The sequence below is a fragment of the Phasianus colchicus genome, chromosome 6 (genome assembly GCF_987193195.1).
Source record: "Phasianus colchicus chromosome 6, bPhaCol1.hap1.1, whole genome shotgun sequence".
NCBI classification, from domain to species: Eukaryota; Metazoa; Chordata; class Aves; order Galliformes; family Phasianidae; genus Phasianus; species Phasianus colchicus.
Genome location: NC_143441.1, coordinates 9,224,238 through 9,246,404, shown reverse-complemented (window position 1 = coordinate 9,246,404; position 22,167 = coordinate 9,224,238). Strand labels below are relative to the sequence as shown.

General features: G+C 39.8%; 1 protein-coding gene across 13 annotated transcripts in view; it reads right to left on the bottom strand.

The window, feature by feature from the left end:
* The window catches only part of CLASP2 (cytoplasmic linker associated protein 2), a 138,520-nt gene that overhangs the window by 113,258 nt on the left and 3,095 nt on the right, over nt 1-22,167 (bottom strand). For all 13 annotated transcript variants that reach the window (XM_090142371.1, XM_090142372.1, XM_090142376.1 and 10 more), the window contains exons 2-5: nt 16,595-16,673; nt 4,934-5,037; nt 1,542-1,633; nt 1,156-1,231 (exon numbers count right to left, since the gene is read on the bottom strand). In XM_090142371.1, coding sequence (XP_089998497.1) covers nt 1,156-1,231; nt 1,542-1,633; nt 4,934-5,037; nt 16,595-16,673 — 351 coding nt within the window. The remainder of the gene's footprint in view (nt 1-1,155; nt 1,232-1,541; nt 1,634-4,933; nt 5,038-16,594; nt 16,674-22,167) is intronic.

The following is a 22,167-nucleotide window of genomic DNA, read 5'->3' as shown; positions in this document are numbered from 1 at the left end:
AGAAAGCAAAACAACATTTTGCTGACAACGCACTGATCTTCCAGACTTGTGCACCAACTCATTTCACAGAACAGTTGAAACAGTGAGGATGGAAGGGAAAGGAAATACAACTGTTATTTCAAGATGGTATTTGTTCCAAGTTAGAGCATCTCCAGACAGTAAATGAAAAATCCTGGAAATAACAGCTCTGGAGGGAATTTCTGGGAATGACATAAGAATACTATCTGTGGAAACATGCACTGTCTTTAGGAGCTTATCACACCAGGCAACGCTTCCAAAAGTTAGTCCCTGAACTCAGTCTTGACACCTCATCATCTCGCTTTGACCACTTGCTTATGTGCAGCAAGGACCTTCTAGAAAACTGGGTATCTGACAGCCTGTAAGAGTGGGCCAATGCAAACAGCATTTCCTGAACTTCTTTGTAAGGAATTACGTGGTTTCACATAAGCACAAGAAAGGGAGTAAAAATATCTAGGGTAAAGGGAAGAAATGATTACAGCAAGAGATGAAGTGCCTTTTACAAAAATGTAAAGCATAATCATCACAACAAAAACTGACAATAGCACACGTCATTATTCTCTATAAAGAATTTCTGGAATACCTGAGTACTGTCCTTTGTAGCAGTCTGCACTAAATCTAGAACTGCTTTATCAAGATATAAAGTACCTCTTCACTAATGGGCAACAAACAAGACAAATTCTTAACAGATTTTCTGCAGAACAGAGAAATGCTATGGTGTGTATAAGAGACAAAGACTTTGATGCACCAACATGGTAAGCTTAAAAACAAGGTTTATTTGCCCATCTCCTGCCAATGCTGCCTTCTTCTTCACTTATTCTTAGTATTCTTAGTATTCCTCCTAAGACACAGCTTTAGAAAAGTAGAGAATTTAACCATTTCCATTTTAAGGCTTTCTGAAGTTCAACAGATGTCATCATTCTAATTGACAACTTGATTTTCACTGCAGATGTTTTACCTATGTAAGGTGTTTTTTTGCTTTGTTTTTTTTAGCTACAAGTTAAAAAGTTAACAACAAAATAATGACCTACTACAAAGCAAGTTTAACAATTTTTCTTAAATGCCTTCATTTATTTTGCATTCATCCTTCTCTCTAAACATGGCTGTTGAAACACCAGGAAGTATTGAAACACTTACCTGACTATTTGAGTCACCAAATGCTGCACACAGATGTGGTACTAACTTGCTGAGACTTAATGCTTGGGCACCATAACTGGAGAAAAAGAAGAAGAAAAATTACTTTTCTGGCGGAAAAACAGAAAGTGGATCTTTAGCTTACCATTGATAAAATACAACCATCAATCAGTTCCATCTTTCTCTTACTAGTCCCACATTTAGTTTTGAAAAAAAAAAAATTATACCTTCAGTCTTTCTTTTGGAAAGCTTACTGGTCAAGTTGTTCAGATTTTTCCCATTTATTCTTTTAACTGAATCAGACTTCCTGAAGTATTAGTTTCAGACAAGAAAGGACAATTAAGAAAAAGGATAGAATCCTTATGTCTCCATAGAAACAAAAAGCTTACATGTTTAAGGTTGCAATAAGACACAAACACACTCCTTCTCGGGATCGGTAATTCTTGTGCTTAAAACCAACAGCAAGGCGTTCCCAAATGTACTATAAAACAGAAATAATTGTCTTTGATTACCAGGAGCACAATACAGTGTAATTCTATCCACTTTCTATATCTACATTCATAACACTTACAAAAAAATAATGCAAGACAGGTCCATTGGAAAAGTAAAGACACTTTGCAGATAAAATTAAGTTATAAAATATGCAGTAACAAACACAATACAGATTACTCGTAAACTAAAAACAATTTCAAGAAATATTCTTCAGAAATCTAGCTATGTATTTGCATTGTTGGAGAAACAGCTTTAGAAAATATACAGAATTGTTACAGTTGCTAAACAGAAATACTAACATTTCCAACTAGGGACTCCAGCAGAAGTTGCTATATCCCTTCTGCTTCACATTGTTTCCCAGCTAAGATCTCCTCTCATCCAGTTTAGCTTGTGCTTATCCACACTCCTGCTGTCCACTTCTCTCTACTTCTGCTTTAGATTTGCTTCTTTATTTTTCAGTTATTTCTTGCCTATTCATTCTACTTTCTTAGCTTCCATTTTTGTTCTGCTTTCACTTCTCCTTTTGTGCTGGTGTTGCTTTCCATAGCACAATTCTCTGGCTCGCTAAGCCCTCCGTTACCTTCCTGCCCATTTGTTTCCCGTTGCCTTTCACTGTCCAGCTCACTGTTTTACCTCTCCATCTCCCTGTCAATCTCCAGCCGCACAGAGTGTAAAGAGTGTAAACGCAAAGCTTACGAGACGTGGGATTCCCAGTGGTACCTCAGAGCGGATGCACAGCCCCAGAGTGCAACTCCCCCAGCTGCAGTGCTGCCATTACAGCCGGCACGGCGCGAGCATCCGCGGCAGCGTCGCCTAGCAATGGCCGCACTCTGCCAGCAGCACATCTCGTGTGCAGGCACCACCCTCCCTCCCTCCTGCCCCTGGAGGGCTGCAACTGCGATGTACAGGGACTGCATAACATCTCCTAGATACCAATGACTGTGTTTGGCTTTGCAGAAGGAATACAAACAGCTATCGGTCAACAAAACAGGCAGTGAGAGAACAGGGAATACTGCACCATTTGCACTGATGAGGAAGCACACTTCGCAGCAGATGTTTTAGCTAGAGCCTACTTGATCACTTGGACCCGTCTCGAGGTTTCTTGTTTGTGTGCCTTATACTTCATCTCATTTTGAAAAAAAAACCAAAAACCTTAGACAATCAGAACATAGCTTGCCAGAAGTGCACAGCTTAACAGTAAAGAACAGGATTTTATAGAAGAAAACATCCCTCCAATTAGACCACTGTAAAGGATTAACGTGAAATAAAGAAAATCTCCCCATCAGGTGTGCAGAAACAGCCGGAGAGGAAACTGCACAAAGAAAGAAAGCAGACTGAAAAAAAATTCAGTCTTATGCTATTAAACCTACTGAGAGTACTGAATCCATCTAATCAGAAATTCAAACGGCTTCTAAGAAATTTCAGCTCTACTGACTTGCTAGCAATCGTTTGTGCCAACCTCTCTTTATCCTATTCATGCATTAATACTGTCTGTATTCTTATTTTGATGATACCCTGCACGTAAATAGCCACGTCAAGCTCTTAAAAACAAAACAAAAAACAACACAACACAAACAACCCAAACATTAAAAATGAGAAAAAGGAACTGACAACAGGACAAATTTAGTACTATTGAAGAACACATCAAAACAAACCAGAGGAGACAATCAGGAAGAAACTTACAAATTTTATCCCCCAAAAAGGTTTCCACCCAGCTCCTCCAAAGGGATGTTTCTCTGCAGCAAAGGGAGCCTAAAACTCTGTAGGAGGCACAGGAAAGACTCCTCTGTTTTGGTCCTTGCTATGATGATAGATGCTTTTTTTTTCAAGTATTTAATAATACATAAAAGCTGTCCTGGGAGCTGACACCTGAACCATGCCTCCTCTCACTTACACATTCTGTTCCTTGCACCCCACAAATCTTGTATTCTTTCTTACACTGTGGGTAAGCTTCAAAGGGGAAGCTTCCTTCTATCATCTTAGTGTACAGTCTAACAACAAATGCTCCCTTTGGAAATGGAAAGATGCACCAGTAACCACAACTTGTTCATCAGCAGGGCCCACACAAAATCAGCACAACCACTCTCTTTATTAGTGTCTGTTTTAGGGAAAGTGTCTCCAAGACGCAATGCATCTATCCAAAAGCTGTTACTGTAGGGTTGGGTGTACCTCTAGGTCTGTATGAGAGACACTTCAGAGCAACTTGGGCACAGGAACGTGTTACTTGTGAGCTACCAAGCAATGAGCACTTAAGCGTCAAGTGCTGTGACATCTCTTGGCAATGAATAACATCAAAAATACAACGAGTGAGTGGATAAAGGCTAGGCTTCATGGATGACACTGCAATACTCTGATACCTAAACCCTACTTGAAATCTAAGTTTCTGCAGTTGTTTAACTTGCAATATTTTCGTACCAGCACACAAAGCAGTCATGAACAGTTTTCTCACTGCAGATAAAGTCTGAAAAATCATAATCCCTATGTACAAACATTCAAACTTCTATCTACAAATAAACAAAGCCAGGAATTAGCAAGCAGGAAAACTTCATTTTGGTTCACAAGAAATAAGACATTCCCTATTAACTTCTGCCATTTAAATTCGGAAACAGACGTTTTTAAGAAATTAAGGACTCAAAGAACTCTTTCTCTTGACAACTGGGGTTCTCAGAGCTCCAAATAATGTCACTCCTCCATCAATAATGTCCTGTTAAACATTCACATTTGTCAGACTCACAGAGTAGATATACCAGACTTAGCACTTGGAAGCCATACAGCGCTAACAGCTGTAGAAAGGTTTGCTGAACTCAAACTTCAACATACGACAAGGCAGAAGGAAACATCCCCATCTGAGTTCGTCAGAGGTTCACATGTCTGTCAAACATGTAGAAAGCTAGATGTTCTAAGTTAGACTGCACCATCTGAACTGTGAGACTACTCCTACTTGCTCAGGCATAAAGTAAATTTTAAATTCTGAGCTAAATAAACTTACTTATTCCCATTACACAAACTCAGACATAGGAGGTTGTTTCCAGCATTTAAAGTCCTGCCACGTGACATGAAAACATCTAGTCAGAATTTAGTTACAATATGCAAAAACTGCAGAATTATGCTGTGATAGGTTTTTATCTTCAACTGAGCAAAGCATCACTGTTAACCCATTAAGAATATCTTTAACATTTACTTCATTAACAGTCACTATAACATTATGATGAATTCAAAGTCAAGCTCATGCTAAAGTAATATGCTCAATGGAGACCTACATTTGAATCTATATAAGGTGAAACCATACCATGGGTGGTGCTGCCTCATCCATCAACTTCAATATGAGATTCTGTGCTTGCTCTCGAACTTGATCTTTGGCATCTCCCATACGATCTATCAAAGGCAGGAGAACTACAGGAGAGAAAAAAAAAAAAAGAAAAAAAAGAAAAGAAACACTTATCCAGTGAAGATTTTTAAATTCAAAAGGGTATTTTCTCAAACAGATGTAAGGTATACCTCATTCAAAAACAAAAGCTGACTGTAAGTTGGCCAAAGTATTTTCAATTCGTATTCCTGAATATGTTACAAAAACTAACAACAAATGCACTGAACTGCAATTGAAGAACATGGACTGAAAAAAGAAATAAAGCTCCCTGTCTTAAGAACTGCATGAATGGATTCCATTTAACCTTCAGGAAGTATGCCATAAACTTCTGAATGTCTGGCTTTTCTGAAGAATAACGCTAAGACCCGGGGAATGGAGGGGAGGAGACAAAAATAGGATATTGTCAAATCACTGAGATTTTGCTATTTAATTATGAAGATGCAACATGTTTTAAATCCTTCTTTTCACATACCGTACCTTGTGGTAACTGGTCTTATCTCAGTAGAAGTTATTATTTTACAACAATGCGCCCTCAAATAGTATTTCACTAAAATTACATCAGAGCTGATGGACTTCACCTCCTACAAATTAGAACTCACTAAAAACCGAACACGAGAAACCTTTGATTTGCTTGCGCACGGAGAGAAGTTAATAAAGGCACCTGACAAACAAATTAATGCAATCTGATCATTAGGCAGCTTACAGAACCAACGCTTTGATCAGCGCTGTGCAGGACGCCCTGCTGCACCACCTTCCTGCCCTCTGTGTGGGGCCCACACGCACACTCAGGTTCTTCCAACCCCCAGTGCTCTCAGCACCGCTTCTTCAAAGCAAGCAGCAACAACACTGAGTGCTCTGCTTTTGCTCAGGTCTTTACAAGTGAGGCAGAATTGGCAGGGATGTCACCTCCCACTTAGCTCCCTGGGGACAGAGCTTTTAGAGGCACTATCAGTACCTGAAACACAACCTGGGAGAATGAGAGTCACAGGCTAACAGTGACATTTACCTCTTAACAGCTCAACCTCGTGCATTAGCTTTTGTTTCTGATCTGATTCACAGGTTTCTAAGAGCTGGAAGCAGCAGGGAGGTAATCCTAGCCAGAGCTTTTACTCAACACAGATCACGACACTCAGCTTTGTAATTGTCCTCCACATCAGTATTCCACTCGAGCAGGGACCAAGTTAGCAATTACTGGGTCATTTATTTCCAACTTTTAACACCAGCCTAATATTTACCATGAGACTCTCATACTCCAACACCAGCTCACAAAGTTACACCTGAAATCTGCCTTTGATGTGTTCGGCGTTGCATTTACAACACCAGAGAGCCCTTTACAGCTGCCGCTTGATCTCTCTCAGTCACTGACTGCTGTTCTCCTCACCAAAGATATAACTCCACCCCCTGCTTTTTGAAAGGAAGATATGAAAATATGTTCTAACAGAGCTTGATAACATTATAACAAAACAGCAGCGTTGCCAGCAAAACAAAGGGAACAGAATCATTAACTCTGAACGTCTCCTCAGTCCTCTGCTCCTACATAATAGAATTAAAACCCACAGCTGTCTCCACAGCTTGATGTTATTGGACAAATACATTGCTGAGGTTTGACTTTTTCTCCAACTGTGTCCAAACACTTCCTAATTGTTCTAATCTGAACACTTAATTCACCTGGCCCTGGATACTTCACTGACATCTCTAGCTCTCGTTATGCAGCTTCTGCCATTTTTCCTCTATTTTCTCTTCCACTTTCCCTCTGAATAAGTCAGTACAGCTGCCTTCATTTTACACTTTGAAAGGCTTCCCCCCACACCACGTTTTGTGAACACCAAAGAAACATCCTGAACATCAGAAATCAGTTTTGGGAGTACACAGCTGATCCCTCCTAAACTCCCTGTACGTTTACTGGCTACCTTTTTCCTTCCCTCCTGACTCTCTGCAGCACCTCTCAGCTGAATTGCAAACTGCACCATTCCTTACTGCTGAGCCTCACAACGCTCACCTGACTACTGCGCAGCTCAAGGCAATTCTGGCTTATAAAGAGGGAAACAAAACCAAACAGTGAGCTGTTCCAAGGGAGGGGGAAGCACAGCGAGTGCCAGTCCTGTTGGAGCAGGGCTCTGTGGTGACTCATCAGCAGGCTGACTCAGTTCATGGAGCTGCAGATACCAGGCTGAAAGCACTAAGACAAGCACATAGAGCAGCTACTAGAAGAGGCTGAACAGAGATGATGAGGTCACCGTGTTAAATTAAGTGATGACACAACCCACAGACTACTAAACATGCCAGCCTTTGTCACCAGCTGGCTCTGGCAGAGGGACTATCTATTGCACGAGTTGTTCAAGGGCCCACAGGTCTGCAGGCTTCATGTTTTTTCCCCCTAAGTAGGGGGAAAATAAACACAGGAAATGACTTTAAGTTAGTTGCTTATGGGTAAAGTTTCAGAATGCTCACCTAGAAGGGCAACTCCACCAAACAATTCGAGTTCCTAATGCCTCCATCACTTTTCTTCCAGATGTTCTAAATGTTTAGCAAGAGCTACTTATATTACCACTTTTTTCTTCATTAGTGACAAAAAACAGCCGGAAGGTGCTTGCTCTCGTTTCTCCAGGTAAGTGGAAAACACATCTCCCTATCTAATCATTCTTAGACCATTCTCAAGATATATGGCTCCCTCTTAGCATCCTGGTTTGCCCCTCTTTTTCCTTCCCTAAGCCTCCTTGCCTAGCTTTCACTCAGTGCCTCCTGGCCTCTTCTTCCATGCAAGTCCTGTCCAGCCAAGACCACAGAGCACAAGAAACTTCGACTTCTTAGCAGAAGCCTCACCTAAGCCCAATTACAGCCAAACTTCAGAGACCACAGCTCAACACAGGCTACTAGCCTACATCAGGATAAGCCAGCACAGTTAATAGAAAGCAGCAGCTTTGCCTACTCGCTATCCCAGCCCTAGTACCAGTATTTGTTTTCTCATAAGAAGAACTGAGGACATGCTCACACACTCCATGAAGATACACATTATCAATCAAAAGCAAAAGTTACCAGATATATTGGAACAAAGCGAACGGGAACAAATTATGGAAAGTTTTCAGCACCTTAGGAAGTAAGCACTGGGTATTTGTGCACTAAGAGTTTACAAAACAAATTCTCAACTTTTTAACTTAACCTGTCTCCATCCCTAACAGGAACAGTTTAAGATATACTTGTAATACTGAAGTTCCTGCATTAGAAGACGAGAGTGCTATTAGATCCCAAACAGATGACCAGAAAGTGCATCAGTGAGAGCAATGCTTTCATCTCCCAACTTTATTCCAAACACAACTGAACAATCATTTGGCTGACACTTTAAGTTTTATACTTTCTCATCCATTATCAACCTGATGTTCTTCTTTATTCTGCAATGCAAACATATGCATTTGGTAATTTCTGGCCTCAGTCTGCCAACTGAACAGTCTCAAATTGATGCTGGAGTTACAGGAAGGTGAAGATGCAGAAGCAGCATTGTACATGAAGACAGTGTTCACTGAGGAACCTGGGATATTACCACACTGAATATACAATGTCACACACAATATGGACTCATGTATTCCTGTTGCTTTACACTAACCTTGCTGTTCTTACTTCCTCCACTATGTAGTGGAACATGGACATGATTTAGCAGTGGGTTGTTAGAGTTAGGGTAGTTTGGTTAGGTTACAGTTGGACTTGATGATCCTTAAGGTCTTTTCCAACCAAGCAGTTCTGTGATTCTAGTTTATTTAAACTATTTCAAGTGGATTTGAAAAACTAGTGATGGTATTACAGCTTTCTTCTTTTTACTCATTTCTGTTGATACGCAGAAAAACATTACACTACATTTCAGAGACACTGATTCCATATGCAGAGTTGCTGATTACTCTTTGCAGAGCCAAGAAGCACTGTACCCCATTCTTTGCCCTCTCATCACATTGTACTGTCAGCCTCCATCACTACCAGCCATCCCAGAGATTTTCCTCCCAAGATTTCTGCATTGTTATACAAAGATTTTACAACTTTAATTAGTGAAGTAAACCTAAAGGTGTCAGTAATTGTATTCTACAGTACACGTTAATTCTGCCTGACCTATCTCCACCTAACCTGCTATCTACAGCTGAGTTCTATTTATACATTTTCTGAGTGCATGAAGAATTATGTCGGTATTATATCCCTAACAGCTTGTTATCCAAATGGTTTCTTTTCCTACGTTTGTCTTCCTTTTCTTGGCTTGGTAAACCTAAATAAAACTTCATTTATACAAATTCACATAATGATTTTATCACTGCTAGTTGGACAGTATATGCAAGATTTGGGGCCAAAATCAGCCTGGAGAGTCAAAGTACAGCCTTGGGAGATTAAATATTTATTTCCTCGACAGGGACAGGAGATAATAAACAAGTAAATCACAGAAGTCAGGGCCTAGAAGGGAACCCAGTTTATTTTAAAAAATTCTGAGCGACTTAACTGTGTGACCCCCGCAGCAAAGAATGCCACAGGTAGCACAAACAATTTTCTTCTGTTAAACTTTAACAATTGTTCCTTCTATTATGACACAGTTTTTCTGTTTGCATTATGGCCCCCAGCTCCCTCTTTCTTCCTTTTTCTCTTGACCACTGCTCTTTCAAAGTGCCCCTTTTATGCAGACCCTCTCCTGCCTACCCACATTTCCATGAACCAACTTCAGATGGTTCTTGTCAGCTCCACCAGAGTTGGAACAACATCAGTATAAGTAAAAACTCTGTTACTAAAAAGTGCATCATCTTGTTTCAGATGTTAAAAGAAAGGCCTTGGGGACAGAAACAGATTAAACTCAGGCAGCCGTGTCTACTAGGTTTCTCAGAAACCTTGCCAGTTCAGGAAACAGCACTAAATGGCTGCTGGTATTGGAAAGAAGGGAGGGAAAACAGCCATGCTGGCAATTTGAGCAGACTGTTTTTCTGTGAAAGACATACAGAAGCGAATATCTCAAAGAGGCTCCAACAGGGCCAGCAATATGGCTGGTCTGACAGCACGAAGACTGCTTCTAAACAAAGAATCTTTAACAGGCTTTTGGACTTAAAATGTCCACTAAGGCCTTGCTGTTCCCCCTCTGAAGCTCCTCAAGATGAAGTACGGTCCAGAGCAAGACAGTTCAGTTCAGGAGATATCTCAGACACGAATGCCTCTCTGCATCTCTCCAGGAGCCAAGACAAGCACTAATGGGATTAATTAGACCTGCTGTTTATCATCAATAACGGAGAGGGGAAAAAAAAAAGCACGCATTTCTTTCATGATAATAACCATGAATCCATCAGGGTCTCAGGCCCAGGAAACACAACAAGTGAGCTTCAAGTCCAAAGAGTTTTAATAGGTGCAGTAGATGAAGAAGGAAACTATGAAGTGGGGAACTAACATTAATTAGAACTGGGTTAGAAAGGGAAAGGAAGGCTACAGTTTGTCAGCTCTACTTTATTGACACTGTATTTTTAAGGGTCATACAGTGAAGTATCCACAGTAGCAAGCAGATGGTACTCCAACTCATCAGCATTGATCACTTAAATAAAAGTCATTCTGATCACACAGAATTATGGTTATTTAATAAATACAAATTCCAGTGCTAGCTGGACAGGAGGTAGAGAGCATTAAAGATTGAGTTGTGTGGGTGGTTTTCTGGTTTTTCTAATAGCATTAGGGAATCTGTCACCAAGATGAAAGAAGTCACAGACTAAAAGAGCTGTGGCCATTAGCTGTGATCACTAACCAACCAGGGAAGGAGATTTAAGGTTCTTCTGCTGCAGAAAGTTCATCTTCTCTGAAATTCAAAAATATGAGCCACTTAAAACATCTGTTCTAGAGGAAAAAGATAGAGATAACTGAGCCTCCCTTTGCAGCCTTTCCTAAAACAAACAAAAAAGAAATATTCAACATTCACTGTTTAAAATAATCCTACAGCACATATCCAACAGAGTTCTTCCTGAGATTACTAAGCAGCAAAATGAAAAGCCAAAGTCAGAACAACTGGCATGCATTTCCATGCAACAAGGTATCTCTGAGGCAGACTTCTCTCACATAAATTGAAAAAGAAAAAAAAAAAAAAAGCTTTATCTTTTATGAGCAATTTGATTTAACTTCAAAGTTCTGTCTAACTTTTGAGGTCAGTCACACTTTAAGCAGAGACTTGGGCCAGAGGAACTCACAGGTCCCTTCCAACCTAAATTATTCCAGGTTTTATATTTAGGCTTAGGCTTATCCAACAGCATTTGACATTAGTTTCAGCATGTCAAATCAATAAAAACCTGGAAAAAAAGTGAGTTCATAAAACCTGAAAGTATAATGTTTTTCAACATAATACATGCCCATGATATCTCATCCTAAGACGCTTCTTGATTTTCATAGTAAAGAGGAAAACATTTTTCCATACATCATTAAATCCACCTACTGAACAGTCACACTGCAATTAAGCTGCATGTTTAAGCCCTTTCTATTCAAAAATGTCATTCCATCCAAAACTGCTGTTCACTAACTGGGGAAAAAAAGCAAAAATTAAGAACTTGGACATCAACACTGCTATTACATACACTCACAAATACACATCTGGGAGCATTTGTAAAGTATGTATGAATTCCTACTTACACATACCTAAACAATGTGTGGTTTTCTAAGTGTCATATATTTTTCTCTTAATTTATAGATAACTAAAACATATGTTAAGACCTCTTGTAAGATTTATTATGACAGTGAATGGCAACATAATATCACAGACTAATGTACAGTTTTATACATTAAGAAAAATATATAACAATGCAATACACTAAAACTGAAACATATTCTATATATTTCTACTGAACCTTTTCTTTTTATCATTCTTTGTAAACAACAAAAGAATTCTGAATCAAAATCTCATTAAACTACAATCTTTTTTTCTTGTTTTTATCCAATGCAGTATGTGACCTCAGTTCATACAACAGCTTACAATAGGGAAAGCTACAATTTCCTCATATGACACCATCTGAAATTCATCTTCTCAATTAAAAAAAATTCTGAATTACTGATCACTTTTGTATGTCGTACACAGAACATTCTGATGGTGGAAATCCCTGGTGATGGCACTGGTTTAGAAAAACATGGCATTAACAGTGCAGAAAAGAGTTAGATAGCAGTTTAAAAATAAGTGAGCTGTTGTGATTTTCCTATTTTTTTTAATTTTTTTTTAACCAGCAAACTCTCAGAATCCATCGTCATGGAATACTAAAAGATAGATAGTATCAGCAGGTTCTGAATTTCAGAAATTTATGGACAATGAGTTGATAAACAGTTGCCAAAGTGAAAAGGCACAGATGTACAACGAGTGGGGATGTGAAAGCAGTAAGAGGTAACCGACCACAGATGGAAGCCAGGCCCCACTGAATGAACCACTCCATCTATGTCTGACTCCAGCTGGCATTTCTTACATCAGGGCAGTCAAAGGACTTAAACCTTTTCCAGGAACTGTACATAGAATAGGAAAAAAAAAACAAACAAAGAACAAATAACACTTTTTCAGTAGCTGATCTCATAAGGATGGGCTGGGAAGCAGAATAAGAACAGCGACAAAACAGTGTTCACTTCTTTAGAGAACCAAATTACTTGTTATATACAGTATTTTAATAATTGATGCCTTCACCTGGGAAAACAGATCGTGACAAGGTAATTAAGTACTCTTACGTAATCGCTTTTAATCACAGAACAAGCATTAGTATTAAATAGTGAAAGATGGAACACTCAAATACTCCTTAATCTGCTCTATTTTTCCAGAACACAGCCCTTGAGTCTTATCAACTAACACATATCCTGACTCTTATTGCTTGTAAAGCAATTCACAGCATCTCTAAGTACTATCAAAAAAATCCAAATTGTTGTGTCCAAGTTCCTAAAACAGTGATGTCAGCAGCAGGGAGTGTGGGATGTGGTTCTTCATAAAAGGATACCACCTTGGAAAAAAGCTACTGCAACCCTGGCTTGTTTCCTCTGGAAGTGAATGAAGTCCTGCCTCTTGTTCCCAAGTTCGTACACATGTCCCGGGCTGCCTCATCCCAGGTGCAGAATTTGGCACTTGCTTTTGTTCAACTCCATGCCCAGCCCTCACATATATCAAAATCTTCCTGCAAGGCCTCTCTGCCCTTGATGGAGCCAACAGCTCCTCCAAAACAGTGGTGTCCTCAGACTTAGCATACACTCAAGCCCTGCAAACAGACACCAACTCCAGACCAAGCCTTTCCTTGACAGATGGAGCACTTGATCCTGTAGAGAAGAGTGTAACTTTAAAGGCTTAAGGATCATCACTGAAAGCTTGCTTTCTAACATCCTAAAATACCCAATGAAAGCACAAGAAACAAAGAGGGGTTGCACATCTCCTGTTTATGCAATCTAAAATATGCACTTAGTGTCTTGTTCTAGTTAGACCTACAGAGCAGCGTCTGAGAGGCTGCTGACACTGCAGAGCACTACTTGGGTACATAGCTACTGCCTTCCAGAAGTCATGATACTGAAATCATGGAGCGTTTGCAAGAAATGGGAACAAACTGGGACAAGATTGCTATTTTCTTTTGTTAGTGTTGCTTGGGAAACTGATTCCCCCCTAACCCCATCTTGGTGTCCCAACCAGAGGGACACCAAGGAGGCCAGAAGGGAGCTATTCAGGGGAAGGGGGAAGCAAGATCTAGGTGAGGAGTAATTCCCTTTAACAACAACAACAACAACAACAAAAATCCACCAAAACTGTAACTACACTTGAATAACTACTTCTCCACTGGAGACTGAAGCTGAAGATGCAGATCATTCCCAATTAAAAAGAAAATCACCCCAGTGGCCCCAGTGATTTTGTAAAATACTGTTGAGCTGCCAATGAAGAACTGATAGCAGCTTCAGCAATGATGATGCGTGGAAAATGTTAAAAAGAAAAGACTAAGGGTGAACTCAGTGAAAATACGAAGGGAAAAATCACCCAAAAAATAAAACTAGGGAGCATACTGTTACATGCAATTAAAGAAATCTCTGAACAAGCAGATTAAAGGCCTGGAAAGGTTTCTCCCTGGAAGACAGCAGGAGAAAAATGTAGACATAGTTGATAAGTGAAGACCAGAAGTCTGCACATCTACAATACAGGATTACCCACCTCCTCAAATAAATGGTTATGAAACTTTGTAGAAGTTTCTGGTGAAGAAAAATAACTTCTTTTTTTCCTGCCTCCATGCAACTTTCATCATCCAGCTACAACGCAGAGGCTATACCATCTAAAACCCCAACCAAAGTAGTTTCTTCTGGCATCTGCAAAGAACCTTCTATACTTAAAATCAGCACCAGCAGAGAATAGGATGCGACACCTTTGTGACAACTTACAAACTTCTGAGAGCTCTCTGAAATACAGCTCTGCAGAAGGAAACTCAGCTGACAGAATGCAGGTGGGTTTTTACAATATTTTCAAGAAGGGGGCTTATAAGAATGAAGGTATCATAAAAATAAATGGAGAATAATGCATGAGGCAGTAACTAAGAAACATCAGGCTGGGCTGTAAACGCACCATCACTGAAAAAGAAACATGTTGTTAGACAGTTTCATGAATACATTGGGTCAATTTTCAGGAAGCAGTAATGTAACAAAAAAAAGATTATCAATAATTATGAAAGTAATCTGTGATGTAATGGAAACAAACATAATTATGCCATAATAAAAATAGGTTCCCTCTGGGCTGTTTTGAATTTCTCAGTTCAAAAGCTTTACAACTAAAAGGCACTGAAAACAACAACAAGAACAATAAAAACTGTGGAACAGTGTACAAGAAACAAACCACAAAGGAGTGAAGGGATAGGGATAGAAGAGAAAGGGCACGGAAGAGATACGTGAGACAAGGATAGGCAGTCAATTATATGAAGAACAGAAATTATGGCTTACATTCTAAATGTATGTGGTGAGCAAGCATAAAGTTATTACACAGCCAGTCCAAAAAATGAGTTTTGTCACACCATGTATAATTAAGCATTACTACAGTACACTTCAGAAGGCAAAGGCATACACAGGTTCAAAAACAATCAAACTGTACAAAAATGGTGACATTAAAGACACTAAAGGCAACATCTATGCCTCAGCTGGCTCTGAACTCTAGGACTGTAGGCAGTTTGCACATCATGTTGAAGGAGTAATCCCTGCTGTATTCTCCTGTCCCTACTTTATTCTCAGGTACCTGAAAATGGGCCACTGTCAGACACATATCTTTGATCTGACTTACTGGAGTCACATCTGCAGAATCAACACATTATGATCTGGGAAAGTGGTGGTTCTTTAGATTTTGAAGGAAGCAGATTTCTTGTTCACCAGTGTGCTTTTAATTACTCTCAAACTCTCTGTTATCCTCAGTCAGGCATTTATCATCAAGTTTTGTTATTTCTGCTTCACTGATATGAGCTGAAAATGACCCAAACCTTCTCATAGGACGTGGTGCATTCTGTAACCTTTTTTTCTGTCTGTTAAGCTTATAGAAAAGCTGATCATGCAGAGGTTTGACTTGCATACTGAGCATAATGGATTTTACAGGTCTTGATTTTGAAGATGCTCAGAAGACTCACTCCAGTTGAGGGCATTGCTCCTCAGCTTTTCTAGAAAATACTTTTGGAATACTTGGCTTCAGATGCCTACTGATGCTACACATCACCTAGTGCCAGTATTGCTCTTCTTTCCATATAAATGCTACCAAAATTAAATAAATAAATAAATAAATAAATGTCTATATTTGCTCACAGTCTCAATGTATGCAGTTGCCAAGAGTGAACAAAAAGCTTTTTCAATGGAAGAGTCTAAGTGTGAACCTAAACAGTTCATTTGAAGCAAAAATAGAAGAAATAAAGAGAAAGCATTACAACCATCAGTAAGATCGTTGAAATTTCAAGTTCTACAAGTAACTAAAATATAAACCAAAACACAGTAAGACTCTGAAGCCCAGCACTGTCTGTAGCTAGCTGCAAACTGTACTCATAAATCAATATTCCATGAGCACAATATGAGTCAATTTCCCTTATGCTACTGAAATACAAAATCAACCAGCCAAACAAAACCCTCTGCAACAAAATATGTAAGTTCTTTACTACTTTGCTGCAGCAGAAATATTATTCTACAGCACCCTAAAATATGTGTTCTGTTGATTTAGTTATTAACTTATCAGAAATTAATCTTTGTATTCGTAACCTTTCAAATTTTGCTGATTTCTTAGCAATTAAAGACAATGGTGGAAACCCAAAGAAGAGCAAGCTTAAAGTTTTGACAGGTAATTTAACATAACTGGTTGTGCAGGAGGACAAGATACGAGATAATTCACACACATTCTGAACAAGGACATGAAGCCAGCCACTTCTGTTAAAAACAGCCTGTGATAAAACAACAATGTGAATGCCCTGGAATTGCAATCTGTTCTCAAGGACAGCAACAAAATGAATCAAGAAGATATGTGAAGTTCATTCGTTTGAGTTAGGTCTTAACTCCACATGTCCAGCTACCACTGCTAATGTTAGGGGTGCAGCATTCCTTCTTCCTTTTGGTCTTAAAAGAAGGTTACTTTTCACTTACCAGTTCCTATGTAGGATTTAAAGCGTCCCGATAGTCTGTGGACAAAGGCACCTAAAACATCTAATCCCAGTAACGCCACCTGTTGAAAAGAAAAGCAGCAGATATACAAAACTGAAGGGTACAGAATTCTTTAGAGTATACTCTACAGAAATTACAAACTTTATAAGAAAATATGCTCAACCACCATATCTTAAAGAAACTTCTTATTAGAGTGCTGACAATTTCTTAAAAGCTTTCATTAACAGAAATTTATCAGCAAATGTTTGGAACAGATCAATTATATTTACATACAGCACAGCAGTTCACATTTTTCAGTACTCGCCTTAAAATAGAAAGAAAATAAATGTTAAAACCTCAGTGTTTCACTATTTGCAACTATAAATGATAAAAATTCAAGCAATTAATTAAAAGGACTCAGGAGTTGGAAGTAGCTGTTAATCTCTCTGGGTTATAATATTAGGACTGCGGTTCTGCTGTTTCTTCCTTTAAAAGAAGGCTGCCAGAGGTTTAGCTCAATGTGAAGTGGAAACCAAAGCTCCTTAGAAACAGAGACCAGCAGCAGGACAGGCATACTGCTTAGGGTCTCACCTCCTCTACCAGCTGCTGAAAGAAACATCAAACAGAAAGCCTCAGCAAAAAAATAAATTGAAATTAAAAAATAACTAAAAGGAGTCTGGAAGAGCAGTTCCCAGACACAAAAAAGGCAAACATTAAAAAACAAAACAAATCATGCCCTCGTGTGTAAGCACTAATACAGGCAAAAAAAAAAGAAGTATTTCCCAGATGCTGAGACTTGCTTCAGTCTGGTTACTTAGCTCAGACGAAGCAATGACAACTTTTTCTGAACTCCCAGCAGAATTCAGAGAAACTGACACTGTCTCCCGTCACGGTGCAGACCACACCACTCATCTGCCTGCCTCCCCAGCTACACAAGTTTTCTTTTCTCTTCACTCGATATTGTTCAAAATTCAGAAAGCAGCACACAGATCAAAATGCTACTGGAATGCTGAGGAATTCCCAGCTGTGAGCAGAAACCAGCTCAAGGACAACAGCTATTTACAACAAAACAAGAACGTGGTCAGAAGCAACTGGTTAAACCAACCCACTGTGACCAGTTGGGACATGTCTTCTCTCCTTCTATTATCCTGCATCCAGTTAAAATTTTCATTGTTAATTCCCTCCAGCAGCTCGCTGTGATCACACAACATACATTTTCACATCTTGCAGCTACCTCCAGGTGCTGCCCATGAAGAAACCCAAGCCCAAGAAAAGCCCTTCTGAAACACTGGCATTTGTAACTTCCCCACGAATACATAAGCAGAATTAATCTCTCCTATCAGCTATTTATTTCCATAGAACTTGAAACCTCATTTTCTTCAAAAAGAATGTTTTCTTAAAATCCTTCACTGTAACAACTGTCCACCCCAGGCAACAAGCCAAAACCAATCTGAGTGGAGATGAATGGGAGCACAGGCAGCCCACACACACAGCATCACGGGACTCGTGTTTCCATAGAAAAACAGACTGTTAAGCCACCCATAAAATCCAGGACCTGAAACAACCACATAATGGAACAGATTTTAATGGATTTATTATTTCTAGACTAGATCTCCTCCTAAGTGGGAGGCACAATATTCCAACTTACTTGGAAACTCATTTTACTACATGCTAACAGACAACAGCAAACGTAAGTGGATGCTATCCCATATTAAATTAATGTCTTTCCACTAAGTAACTGCAGCTAAGATTTAGGAAGATGAGGAAGTGGAATACTGTAATTGTTAACTTTAAATACAAATCAGTTTTTAGTGTAACATCAAAGCTTCATAAAGACTCCTTCCTTTAATGTTATTTTTATAGCTTTTCAAACTACAAAAGACTCCAGGTTGAGATTTTCTTTGAATTATTTTGGATAAACATTCTGTTTTCCTATGCATCTGTTTCCAAACTACTAATTCCACTGTAGACCTGTTCTCCGATGGAAATCTGTAAGACAGCTTTCCTTTGTAAGTATTCTGTTTTCTATTAATACACAAAACTGCAACCCTTCCCTCTGTAAAGGCACTTACAGAATCTCCCTTCTCCATGTTTGATTATATTTCTTAAATCTCTCCTAAATCCTCTATTCTGAAGAAGAACAGCTCAGAGACTTACAACAAGTGACACAAGTAAAACTGCCTTTTATTACCTATCTGCTTGTTACAATCCTGAACAACATTCCTGAGTAAGACAGCAAATATTTCTTGATGAATCCTTCCAGTGCTGTGCTGCTATGGTTCGGGGCTTTGTTTCTTTGAAGTCTCACCTGGGCACAAACAGCAACCATTTGGAAGATTTGAGGCTCTATAAATCTCAGTGAGAGGCCTGACAGTTATCAGAAGAAAGCCTTACCATCAGAGAATCTGACCACCTGCATTTTCCTTCCTGTAAGAGTAGTTTGATCCAGAGCACCCTGATATAATGCTTGTGTGGTCCGTATGTTTGTATCCCTCCTTGTGAAAAGGATAGTTTATTCAGCTCTTACAACGTAAGTCACATTTACATGGATGGTGCTGGTTCTTTCTAACTTGTCTAGCAATGAATTACTTAGCGAATGTAGAGTTCTACTTCAATAACTAGTGCAAATAAGCCACCTCAGTAAATACTACCAATTTAAACACCATGCTGAGTGTTCAAGCACGCTTTTTTAAGGAGCTGTTATCAGTTGGCATCACAGAATCACAGCAGGTCTAAGGAGGGCAGAGACCATCAGTCCTGCCCCTGCTCCAGCAGGTACACCAGAGCATGGTGCCCAGGTGCCTTTGGAGATCTCTAAGGAAGAGACCCCACAGCCTCTGTGGGCAGCCCATGCCAGCGCTCTGCCATCTGCAAAGCACCAAAGTGCTGCTGCTTGTGTTCAGAGGGAGCCTCCCATGCTCTGGTTTTTGCCCATTGCCTCTTGTCCTGGCTCTAGGCACCACTGCAAAGAGCCTAGCTCTGTTCTCTGAGTAATCCCCTATCAGGTGTTTATGGAGACAGATGACACCTCCTTGAGCCTCCTCACAGGAGAGGTGCTCCAGGCCCTTCGCAACTCTCCTGTATGTCCACATCTCAATTGTGCAGGAGAGCCCAGAACTGGAGCCAGTGCTCCCGGTGCAGCCACACAGATGCTGAGCAGAAGGGAAGGATCTCCTCCCCTGACCTGCTGGAAATGCTGGGGTACATGCTATGGAGCTGCAGCAGAACTGATCTACAAGATAAAGGCTCCAAGTGCTCCAACAGCATTGGGCCACATACTAATGTCATCATCAGCATGGCTCTTTTCCACTATCTTCAACTGGGGATATATCTCTCATAGCTTTAATAAAATTAACATGGTATTAAGCATGTTGTATGCATGTGTTTATATGTGCAGTGTGTTGATTCATGCAGCATATTAACATGTACACCATAGCACTGACTGACATTCAAATATGTTCACATGTGATGTGCTCATGCATATGCAAGACTTGCATGCTGACATATTTCGTGCTGTCACACCACGTATGATGTGTCAGTGTATGTCAAAAGTGCACGTGTGACACATGTCAATGCAAGTCAACACAATTCATCTTGCATGTTGTCACATCATCACATCCTTGTATTCTGTCACTGTCTGCTGATACTCACTGTCACGTATCAACACCCTGCATGTTGTTGCTTATTCTGTGCCAGTGAGTGCCAATGCATATTCAGTGTCACCACATGTAGATCAGTGTTCCATGTGCCCACATGTATGAGAGTTGTAGCATGTCACATGCCAACATGTGGAAGTGTATAAATGTAGGTCCACATCAGTGTGTAAGTGTGCCAAATCATCACATGTTAACACATATCAAAGTGTGCCAAAACATATTACACGTCAACGTGTCAAAGCATGCTGAAGAGTCTAGAGTGATGACATGTATCAAAGCATGTTGCATGCCAAAGCATTTAAGAACACCACTGTGCGATAATGGATGTCAAAGCATATTGCCTGTTGATCTGGCAGCATATGTCACATGTTGATACATCTCAGTCTGCCACGTGCCATAACATTTTTTTTTAAAACATATCATATGTTGATGTGTGACAATGGATGCTGAAGCATGTTGCATGTTGATGTGCAGAAGCATGTCATGCATGGACGCATGATGAAGCGTGCCACATATGCAGAGGGTCAAGGTACCTAAGTGTGTTGCAAATTGACACATCACACCTTCTTTTGTTAACATATCAGTCAACATATTTCATATCAACAACTGTCACGTGCCACGCCATGCTGATGCTGGTCAATACATTTTTGCATGTTAAGGCACGTTTGTTAAAATACATCATGTGTCCATGCATGTCATATGTCAAGCTGTGCCACATCAATGCATGTTCATGTGTGGCCCCTGTCAACCCACGTCTAAATTGTCAATTGTTTCCTTTTATTAACAATCATTTTCTCATTCAGCTCCCTATTCACCTACTTAAGTGTATGCCCAGAAGTTACAACTGCTGCTACGACCCTAAACTTGTTTCTTGACTCGAGAACTGCAGTGCAGTTTTCCCCTCCTTGCTGCATGCTGTGAACTCCTCCTGCTGGTAGCCTTCTGCTGAATTGAAGACACAACACATACTTCTTAAAATGATAACAGATAAATACAGCAGAGACACTGCTGTTATTGTGGCATCTCCTGCATTTGGTAAGCTGGTGAGCAAAGCTTAAGAAATAGCTTGCTTTCCAAGAAGCACAGAGTAATCATTAACCCCAAGGATTTACTTGGGAATAACAGATAAACCATATTACCTGCAAGAGACTGTGTGAAACCCAACTTTGTTTGTCACACAACAGTAATCTGCTGCTCTGAGACAGGAACACCATTCATTTACTGATTTCCTGCTGCAATTGAATAAAACATCTCTACTGCAAAGGTTAGAAATCCAAATATTGCTTATTATTCTTCTCACATAAGCAATACCTTGACTTCCTATCAGCATTTTAGTAGTAATTTTTACTACTGCCAGTCACACATGATTTAGCTGTAGATCAGCAAGTTGGCGTCACTGCTCAATAATTACATTTTGGGAGGACAACTATTGGATTTTATGGGCTCTAAAAGTGATCACGGAACATACACAAATTGCTAGCTACCAAGAGCAGACTTGCCCAACTCTGCAGCTGAAGCACTATTTCTCCTGTGTCATCTTACAGATCTTCAGCAGATGTATCAAAGCAGATTTCCAGATTACTTATCTGACTCAGACACAAAACAGTTTGAGCTACCAGACTGTTTCAAGTTAGATAATCCTGTAATTCTTTTCAAGTGACTGTTGAGTATGGCAGGTCTTCCAAATCTGTTCGGACTAGACATCATTCACAGGGAAGAACATGCAGGTTAACACAACAAAGCTACTAAATACGTATCAGTAATAGAAGGATAGGATACCCTCAGTAAAGTGGAAGGAGTTTAGTGCTTGAAGTTGACCTACGAGCCTGAACACAAATATTAGCATTGTTCCAGTCTTGTGATTGCCAGGTATTTCTATGCTTTGGGAAAACAAATACCAGCAAAACACCACCATCAGCC